General features: G+C 41.5%; 1 protein-coding gene and 1 long non-coding RNA gene across 5 annotated transcripts in view; one reads left to right on the forward strand and one right to left on the reverse strand.

Annotated features, from left to right (window-relative positions):
* Nucleotides 1-2,888, forward strand: part of rtn4rl1b (reticulon 4 receptor-like 1b) — a 183,546-nt gene extending 180,658 nt beyond the window's left edge. For all 4 annotated transcript variants that reach the window (XM_011482412.4, XM_078929401.1, XM_078929402.1 and 1 more), the window contains one exon: nucleotides 313-2,888. In XM_011482412.4, the coding sequence (XP_011480714.1) occupies nucleotides 313-1,206 (894 nt within the window). In that variant the 3' untranslated portion in view covers nucleotides 1,207-2,888. The remainder of the gene's footprint in view (nucleotides 1-312) is intronic.
* The window catches only part of LOC110016196 (uncharacterized), a 32,492-nt gene that overhangs the window by 4,118 nt on the left and 17,375 nt on the right, over nucleotides 1-10,999 (reverse strand). The gene's annotated exons all lie outside the window — the stretch shown is intronic.

Here is a 10,999-nt window from a genome sequence, read left to right on the forward strand (position 1 = left end):
CAAAATCCAAGTCCTGGATGGGTCAAAGTTCAACCTGATTTAACTTCAACGCACATTTAATGGGCGTGTGTTTCGTAGTTAGAACCTGAAAACAATCATAGAAACTTGCCTACCTACATAGACTGAATATGTATTCAAACGTTCAGAGTAAAATAGTAAAGACTCATCTATAGTTTCTAATAAGTGATGCTACTTCATGACATGGATTTGTGACCTCCAGGGTTAATCTAAGGTTAAATTAGAGATTACCAATATGATTTAAAGGTAAAGAATGACTAACACTGAAAGTACATTTTCCATGTCTCTCCTCAGGATAATCACCTAAAGAACCTGCAGGATGACACATTTATGGACCTTCACAACCTGAGCCACCTGTTCCTGCATGGAAACCGTCTCTGGAGTCTTAGCCAGAACACCTTCAGAGGCCTCAGAGCCTTGGACCGTTTGCTTCTGCACCAAAACCAGATAGAATGGGTTGACAACCTTGCCTTCCATGACCTGAAGAGTCTCACTACCCTTTACTTGTTCAATAACTCTCTGACAGAGCTGTCTGGACAGTGTCTGGAAATGCTCCCTGCTCTGGAATATCTGCGTCTCAACGACAACCCCTGGTCATGTGACTGTAAGGCGCTATCACTTTGGGAATGGTTAAAACGTTTCCGTGGTTCAACATCCTCCGTGGGGTGCCAGATGCCTGATTATTTGGTTGGGAAAGACCTTAAGGAGCTCCGCAAAGAGGACTTCCCCAACTGTGCACCGACAGTTTCCAACTCAGAGTCCAGAGCTCAGACTAACAACTTATCAGGCACAGTGAACCCCTCAATGAATCGAGGAGTAGCGGTGGGTTCCGGCGGGCAGACAAACATCGCACATCCATCAAGGCCCGGGCGTCCTCGGACCTGCACAAAGCCTCGCAACAGGGGCAGCAAGGAGAAAGGTGACAATGAAGTGCACCATTCAAAGGAGGTCATGGCCGACAAAGAGGATTCCTCCCCAAACTTCACAGAGGGAGGGAAGCATGACCACACGTCCCCAGATGGCACAGTGACACGGAGAAAGCACAAATGCACTCCCCGGACCACTGTTCGCCCCCCTAGTGGGGTTCAGCAAGTCAACAATAATGCAGCGCTGTCCAAGTCCTTACTACCTTTCCGAGCCCTCATTGTGGCCTTGATAGCAACAAATACTGAGTACATTCTTCGCTGACCTCCACATCGTCGCAAAAATACATTTTTTTTTTTTAAAGCACAGCCCTCAGACCTTCTACTGCTCCTACACTGCAAGTCCAGTGTCTTTCATGTATGTGTGTGAGTGTGGTTTTATGTATAAATGTCGTAGGGAGCTTTACTGTTTGAGCTGAAAAAGATAGCACAACATCAGACATTCACAGGAGAACAGTTCAGAGAGACTGAGGCTGATAAATGCAGATGAATGCAGACTTAGCTTCCACTGCCAGTTCCACTAAAACTGCATCTCTATTGATCTCCAACATGTCTGGTTTTTTCTACACACAGCTGGAGCTCGGATTACCAAAAGAGGGTGAAATGAGGGCAAAAGAAGGAGCGATAAAGAGCAAGAGAAGTAAAACTTGTGTTGTGATGGAAGAAAGTTTCAATATGAGTTTAGATTTTGTAAGTTGCAAAAAAATAATAATAAAGAGTTGGTGAGTCTAGATTTCTGTAAGAGGTCCTCATCTGTTGCCTATCTGATTTTAGTATTTTTCATACTGCTTTTTTTTTTAAATCAAACATTCTTAAAATGTTCTATCTAACTCCAGGTTTCAGGACAGATTAATGTTATACAGGTAAACCTGTGTACTTTTTTGTTCTACCTTTTGCCTGCACAGTTTATGACCTCATTTAAAATGTTGGTTTTACTTCTCTGTGCAACTGAAGAATAGGCTGCTTCATTTTCCCACACAGAGGATCGCCATCTTCATCTGCTTTTATACTGACAGTGTTTCTCTGTGAGAGTCTAAGCTGTGAATATTAAGAAGTTTGTCTATTTTTTTTCGGTGAAATGTTGTTCATTTGATTTTTCGTAAGACACAAAATGGACCTAGAGATGAATCCCCGCTGCAGGGTCAAGGTGGAGCTTTAGAGGTCAAGGGTCAACTGAGGGTTCCTCAGTTTCCCCGTAAGGTGATGTGAGGAACTACTTCCTCCTCCATGAGGACATCCTCCCTTCATCCCCAATGAGGACACGAGGAGCACATTCGGAACTGCTGAACTTCAAAGAAAACCAGAAACAAGACTCTACATTTGAAAAATAAAAATAGTGTGCATACCTTAAGAGACTCAATGATCAACAAACTTTTACCAGAACTCTGGCTGCGGCATGGACAAGCAACGGTCTTGCAGAGTTATGCGTCTTCATCAACTGGTGCGATTGTTTATATAGGTATGAGGATACCGGTACAAGACAATCGCTTCCGATTTCAGAAAGGGATGCTGACTGTGACGGGACGTCTCGCTGTACTTCTGGAGCTTTTGTGCCTCGCTCTAATGTACTAATATGATGCCGTTTGTATCAACAATGTGAATTTTACTGCTAACAGGGGCGGTCTGAGGACATCCCGCAGTGCTGATATTAATCATTTACAGTATTATTCTGACAGCAAATATCAGTCACATCAATGACGAAAAACAGGGTTTCCTGCTCCTCCTCCAAGGAGGGCCACTTCCGTTTTTGAGTTTCTGGAGTTTGTTTAATTTCCATGTTGTTTTAAGAACCTGACTATTTGTTTAAAGCACAGTTCCTCATTCCCCCATGCCACCACCACCTCTTCAGTTTTCCTTTGCCATCATCAAACTGTTCAGTAAGTTATTGTCAGAGGACAACGGTAAAAAATGTTTATAAAGACATTAAAATCTATATCTTATGTCTACTGTAGTAGTGTGTGTCCGTTTGTCGCTGCATTTGAAGCAAAACTAATCTGCAGGATTTATTTATCTTATTTCATTTAAAAACTAATCCAATCAGTCAGGCTTTTTTTGGCTTCTCCCTTATTTACCCCAATTGTGTAGTTTTACTTTGCTCCCATTATCTTCAGTAGACTAAATTTCAATTGCGTCCTGTTTCTTTTTACACAAATCCTTTTATATTACAATATTATAAAGTTTTATGTGTCTGTTTTATTAACGTTGCAGTGAACTTAAAGAACCTGGCAATATTTTTTTTACTTTAAATTGGTTTTATCGGATTATTTTGGTAGATGGGGGTTTCATATATCATTCTGAACCTGTGGGGCTATCAGAGATCAAAGTGAATCTATAGAAATGTTTGACCATTTTTTTTTATCATGGGTCGTTTAAGCTGAAATTCTGCTTCCCTTCTAATTTCTTCTCCTTGATAAACATTGATTCGCCCTTTAGTGTTTAGTTTGAATTTAAAAATTACACAAAAGACATTTTAAAATATGTCAAGAGGTTTGAAAAATCATGTTTTAAGTAACTGCATCAGATAGGGGTATCAAATTTATTAGAAAAGTAATTTTGCTTAGATAAACATTTTTTTTTAATCTACAAATGATATATTTTGCAATATTTTCTGCGTAGAAGAGATGTTTTCTTCCTCATGCTTCACCAATTCAGTCTTCACTTGTAACATGTTGTTGATGGAGCAAAGCTTCATCCCCGCCACAGCTGCTCCAGAGTAACAGTGTGGCCCTGAAAAACAACATCATTCACTATGCCTTAGCAAAGGGAAGACTCCAGTCCACACATTGCTAATAAGCACGTCTCTGTTTCATCTCCCATGATGCCCCATACTGCTTTATGTCAGGGCTTTTAACCCTCACAGCTGAAAACAGAAGCTCCTCTCAAGCATCTGCTGACTTTGGTCTCTCTCTTCAGGTTCCTTGAGCGAGCTGGACAGAATTTTGACAAAGAAATTATCCTCTGTGAGCAGGTGAAGAACTGTACTTTTTACAATTTTTGTTAATGCATCCAGAAGGGGAACAATCCAGGCCTGGTTCCAAATCAAGGTAAATGCTGAGGGTTGTGACAGGAAGTGCATCTGACATAAAAACAAAACAAAATCTGTCATGTGAATCACATAAAGAACTTTTCTCTGGAGTTACCAACGGCCGCTGTTGACGCAACAGGATCCCAGTGTAAACTGGACTGTTGTTAGTTATAGAAGAGGAGAGAGGTGTGTCTGTATCTCTTGTGCTATCTTATGGGGTCAAGATGACCATTGATGTGTTATCCCTATGACAAAGGTGGATAAAGGTGGAGAGGATTTCATGTAATCCATGGAAATCATTGAAGAAAAAAGTTCAGCACACTGCCTTGGATAGGACAAGGGTTAAATAAAGATTGAAAAAGAAAGGCAGGAATGTAGGACTTAGAAATTTTCATGTCAGGACTTTGACAGAATGCTAGAGTTGGCAAAAGCACTGACAAGAAGAGAGGTGGACATCCTGTGTGTTTAGGAGACCAGATGGAGCTAGAGCAAGGCTTATTGTTTGTGAGCAGGCTCAAGCTGTTTTCCATTGTTTAGAGACAGAGCCTCTGAGAAACAGACAAGAGGCAGAGCTGCAGGTGGCAGAGCTGAAGATGTGAGGTTCTCTTTGGGAGTGATGAAGACAGAAAGAATCAGGAATGAATCCATCAGAGGGACAGCTCCAGTTTCGGAGATATAGACAGGGAAGCCAAAATGAGATGGTTGGTTCAAGATGGTTCAAACACAATGAGGGGAGACCAAGTGAAGATTGTATGTTGGTAAAAGGATGCTGAGGTTGGAGCTACCAGGGGGAAGTCAGGTTTCACCCTAAATATTTTATACATGCACTCTCAGACAGAGAGTGTTTGACATCTTCTATTGGTTTGCATAGAAAGGATTTGAGTCTTTCAGCTCCATGACTGTCCTAATGTTGGTCAGACACTGTATGACCTCAACCAACCCTGACCACGATGAAAATGAGCAGGTGAAAGGTCAAATAAGTCAGGCAGTTGTTTGAACACATCCAGCAAGGCTGTTTTAAAGATCATGGTGCGATAATGACATGTCATTTGAAGGGGATACCCCCTGTTTGAGTGTAATTCAATGGCAAAAACTGAATCTCTAGTAACCTAGTATCCTAAAAGAAAAATAATCCTATCAAGAAGGATTTTCAATAGCAAAAATATTCTCTGTTTAAGAAAACATGTTTTAGTAACTAGAATAATTTTGGAAAAATAAGAATTCTTGGTAAGACCATTTTTCTTACCCCATTTTTTACTTATCAAAATATAAATAAAAATCTGCCAATGGATTAATAATTTTGACTAATCTCTAAAGGGACCTGTTTTTGCAGTGTATTTGTCCCAACTATTTAATTAAATGAGTTCATAAGGTCAAACATCCAGTACAGTTGTATTAATATTAGATCCAACCAAGGACGTTGAAAAGGTCTTGGAACCAAACCCCTTGGTTAAATCTCGTGATTTAAGGTTTGTTTTTGGATTACCCCTTTATACCACAGGAGGGGGTAAAGTGAAGTTTCCACTTTTAAATGATGTCTGACAGACTGTAAGTGGACCGTGAAAGACTTTTTCCCATGAAATGACCGCACCGGACTAAGTCGTTTCAAAAGGATAAATGTTTCACATTTTTGTGAACTCAAAACAGAAGATGCATGTACTGTGTGTGAACAGGTCATGTAGCGTCACCATTATGTGTCCTCTGTTTCCTTTTGCCTGAATCTGTTTCAAAACTTTTGAAAAAAAAGAAAAGTATGGGGGTTTTAACTGTGAACTAAAAATACAAAATTGATTTTTTTTTAACTAGGTCACTTCTTTAGTTCTGATGAATAGCAGATGTACTTCAAAAGGAGCTTCGCTTTTTTTGCTATGATTGCCATGGCCATGATGGATGTGTGATGGGCAGCAGTTGTTTCTCTAGAAGATTTCTTTTCCTTTTCAACAGATTTTTAGTGTGGGGAAATAAGTTTCTTTGATGGGTATACAGCTTCACAGGGTGTATTCTAACAACTTCTAGGCCACTTTGTCCCAGGTGTTGGCTCATTAGAAGTATGTATGTGTTGTACGGCAGCCCCTGCACGCCGTTGTGGTGCAGCGGTAGGGCGGTCGACCTATAGATTGCAACCTTCTTGGGCAAGACACTGACCTCACCTTGCCTCTGGTGGAAGGTTGGCGCAAGTGTTCGGTAGCAGAGCTTCCATCACTGTGTGGGTGAATGGGTCTGTGACTGTAAAATGCTTTAGGCCTTGAAGAAAGGTAGAAAAGCGCTAAACAAGTATACACCATTTCCCTTAACCTGTCAAGAGTAACTGCAGCCACAAAGTGAAATGAATGTTGATTTACAATTTAGAAAAAGTAATATTTTTATTTTCTCCTGTAAAGCTTCCATTGTAAAATGTGCCAAATCAGTGAAACAATTTAACTTATGGGGTAAACCCAAAACTGTCAGATGCTGGTCTAGTACAGAAACTAACCCACTGAAAAGCTTTGACTGCACTAGCTGAGATGTTTTCAGTGGAGCTGCAGATGGTCTGGATCAGGGGTCTGCAACCTTTAACCTTTGAAGAGCCAATTGGTCCAGTTTCTTACTAATCAAAACCAGAGAGCCCCAAAGTCCCACTTCACTGTGTAGAAAAAAACACTTTTTTAAAAAATGTTTTTGTTGCCAATAAGCCATTCGTTTATAAAATGTAGCTTTTAAATATTTACATTAATAAAATGATGGTGATAAATAAATACAGTAATAAAGAGATATATATTTGTATTTATAACAATTTTAACTTTTTATTTTAGATAGCAGCACAAGAAGTTCCTTTCAAAATAAAATACACCTACTGCCAAATAAGGCACAGATCTGCTGTAGCAGAATTTCTGATTCAGATTTACAGAAATAAAATTAAAAAAAAGCCAAGTAAAAGATGACATTTTTATAATTTTGACTTTGGTGCATCATCATCCTGTTTCATGTTTTACTATCAAAACTATCGAAAATAAGCCCGAGAACATTCGTGTAGAATCCTTCTTTTTTTCTCTCGACTGCAATTTTACACTTTAAGAACTTTGCCTCTGAACAATGCTACACAAGTTTTTAAGTCAGTTTTTAGGCTCTACATTAAAAAAGTGCAGCAACTGAGTGTATGTCATAAGTTAAACCATTTGAACTTTTACCAATCATGGACTTAAATTAAGTAGTTAAATTAAGTTGGGTCGTTTTCAAAACACTGAAGTCCCAGCAGTTTGAAAATCAATCATGAAGGAGGCATTAATATTTGTGGTTTGTGCCCAGACGGAATTATGACATCAAGTCTTATTTATATCAGAATAGAGCTGTGAAAGAAAAAGCCAGGAGCAAGATTGGGGAGATTTACACTGTTTTGATATTTTGCATCAAGCCTGTTCCAAAGGTGAGTACATGTGAGAACGCTGTATGCTAAAAGGGCTTTCAAAAACCCAGATTCAGTGGGTTCTTGAGGGCGCCATACATGTCTGGTCTGAACGGGCATAAGACGGCACAAAAACCTGTAGAACTCTCCTTCAGCTTTACAGTTATACTTGAAATTTATATCGATGAACGTGACATGTATTTGAAAGCTGTGCAAGAATCATCATGGCCTAAAATTCCATCAAGCCAGAAAGAAATGCTTGGATCGGGAAAGCGAGGTGCAACCCACAGGTCTTGAACCTGGTGAGAAGCAGGTGGAGCCCGGCCAGGATGCAACCCATAGAGCCCAGCCCCTCTACTTACCAAAGCCTCCCAACCCCAGCAGAGTAGTTGTGCAGCAGCGGATTAAGTGGCCCCCAGCCAGTAAACGGAGTGAGTGGCTGCAGTTTGATGAAGATGTGTCCAACATCATCCAAGCCGCAGCCAAAGGAGATGCTGAGAGCCAACTCCAAATGATGACTACCATCATTGTTGGTTATGCTTCAGAAAGATTCAGCCACATAGAGAAAGGACAGACCAAGCATACCCCCAACACCAGGAACTGCAGGGCTACTAAGATACATCACCTGCATCAGGAGCTCCGTACCCTCAAGAAACAGCACAATAAAGCTACTGAGGAGGAAAAACAACCATAAGCAGAGCTGAAAAACATCCTGCGAAAGCAAAGCTGAGTGGCACCGGAGACGGGGGAGAGAGAGAGCCAGGAAGCGTGCGGCCTTCATCGCCAATCCTTTCGGCAAGGCAACTGCTTGGGAACAGACGCAGTGGTCAGCTTGAGTGCTCCACAGAGGAAGTGAACCAATTCCTCCGGGACACAGTGAGTAAACCCCTGAGAGAGCAAGAGCTGGAGCCAACAAAGCTCTCATCAACCCTGCCCAACCTACAACTGAGTTGTAGGTGGGATCTACCAGCATTCCAACCTGCCTAGAGGCTTGTGGCCCTTGCTGGTCCATGCAGTCCCGATGACAACAGAAGAGTCCCTAGAAAGGAAGATCAGTGGCTTTCTTCGGAGGTGGCCGGGCCTTCCACGGTGTCTTACCAGCGCGGCGTTGTATGGGACAAGTAATATCCTGCAATTGCCCTTCAGTGGCCTCACGGAAGAATTTATGGTGGTAGGCACCAGGGAAGTCCTACAGTATAGGGACTCCAGGGATGGCAAGGTGTCAGCAGCTGGTATTAAAGTGAGGACAGGAAGAAAATGGAAGCCTGGAAAAGCAGTGGAGGAGGCAGAGTCATGCCTGAGACAAAAGGCACTGGTGGGCACCGTGGCGACAGGCAGAGTGGGCTTTGGCTACTTCCCAAAGACTCTGGTCAGCCAGGGCCATGGCAAGGAAAGACATAGGCTACTCCAGGAAGAGGTCCAAGCAGGTGTGGAAGAAGAGCGAGCGAGCAGGTTAACGGGACTTCGGCAGCAGGGAGCATGGACAAGGTGGGAGAGTACACTGCAGCGCAGGATTACCTGGGCAGACATCTTGCAGGCAGACTTCCATCGGGTCAGTTTCCTGGTACAAGCTGTCTATGATGTCCTGCCAAGCCAAGCAAACCTCCATGTCTGGGGGAAGAGCGAAACACCATCCTGTCTTCTTTCCTTTGGAAGTGGCTTGTTAGAACATCTCCTTAGCAGCTACCCAAGGGCTCTGGCTGATGGTCGCTACCGCTGGCGCAAAGACCAGGTGCTTAAGGCACTTGCTGAGAGTTTAGCCTCAGCCATTAAAACCAGCAAAAACCATTGTGCTCCAAAGAAGGCAGTCTCCTTCACCAAAGCTGGAGAGAAACCTCAGGCACGGCTACAATTAACAACAGGCCTCCTCCAAAAAGCTTCTGACTGGCAGCTGCAGGTCGACCTAGGAAAACAGCTAAGGTTCCCTCAGCACATTGTAAGTACAAATCTCCGCCCAGACATGATAGTAATGATGATGATAGACACCTGATCATGCTGGAATTTACGGTGCCCTGAGAAGAGCGTCTGGAGGAAGCAAATGAGAGGAAATGCGCTAAGTACCAGGAACTGGTTGAGGGATGCAGGGGAAGAGGCTGGAAAACCTTCTACGAGCCTGTAGAAGTTGGCTGTAGTAGAGGCTTTGCCGGACGTTCTCTTTGCAAAGTCCTCTGCCAATTAGGCATCACTGGGGCAGCCAAGAAGAGGGCCATTCAATCCGTGATCTTAATCTGTGGATTAAGAGGGCTGATTCGTGGAATGATACTGGGACGCAAGTTGGAGTCTGATCAACCCCGGCTGGGTCGCCTGGGTGAGGGTGTGTGATGTTGTGAGATACGAAACACCCCATGACCTCAGGATACATCACTGAGGATGTGTCCCAGTGCATCCATGAGATGTTTCATGCATAAGAAAGCATCCATCCCACCTCCATCATGGTTTTGTATGATAATCTGGACTGTCACTCGAGCATAAACTACAGAGTGACGTAAATTGGCTGCACTATTTTATGATTAGAAACACTATGATAAACACCTCAGACCTCTCAGTCCATCATTTTTCCATGTGAAAGCCTCTAGGAGACCGTACTCTCCAGAACACAAAGACTCAAGAACAACTGCTTTCCATCTGCAATCAGGGGCATTAATCAAATCATGAATACTAGACAAATGCTTTTTCTATTATTTGTTACATTGGTATATAAGTAATTGTTGTTTTGATTCACTTTGACAGAAGATCTGAGCAACAACATTCTGTACCAGAGGAAAACTCCAACAACTTAGTAGTGTTGCCAATAATAAATGATTCTTATTTCCTCTGATTCTAATCTGGTGTATGTCTCACAGATTGTCTTCCCTGGTGTAAATTGACCCACATATTTCCAGAAAGCATCAAAGGCAGAGAATTAACAGTAATGGCTCCATTCAGCTGGAAGGTCTGCTAATAAAAGAAAAGAAAATCTGGTTCGACACTAAAACCAAAAGTGCTGATGCACAATTAAAAGATGAGAAGAAGAGAATATGCTATCATTAAGAAAATGAAAGAAGGGACGCAGATTAGGAAGCTATAGTATGTCTGTAATGGAGCAGTGAGATAGAAGGAGAATTGAATTTGTAGGCAATTAAACACAAAAAGACAGACAACCAGATGAAATATCACAGTAATAACAGAGTGACAAAGCAAAAGGAGAGAAAGCAGGAAATATATATAAATATATATTTTTATTCACTCACACTCAGAAAGGAAACACGTTTTCCAATTAAATAAAGATTTTAATTATTTGTGGTTAGGGGGTCCTTCAATGGAGATATGTTGAGCTATTCACAGAACTGAAAATTCTATGTATTTATGATCCTTTTGCTTTTATGTTTAACTTTTTCAATTACCTATACGAAGCCCATCGAGACGACTGTTGTGAATTTGGGCTATACAAATAAAATTGAATTGAATTGAATTGAATTGAATTGAATTGAATTGAATTGAATTGAATTGAATTGAATTGAATTGAATTGAATTGAATTGAATTGAATTGAATCTTTTGGTTACGGGAGGAAAATCACTAACCCCCACATCTTTGCCAAAAACAACCTAACTTTGGATGTTTCAAAATTTTTGAATATTTTTTTGATTTTGTGAAATCGATTGACTGCTGTG

This window comes from Oryzias latipes, chromosome 13 (assembly GCF_053564925.1).
Source record: "Oryzias latipes strain Hd-rR chromosome 13, Olatipes_Hd-rR_3.1".
Lineage (NCBI taxonomy): Eukaryota > Metazoa > Chordata > Actinopteri > Beloniformes > Adrianichthyidae > Oryzias > Oryzias latipes.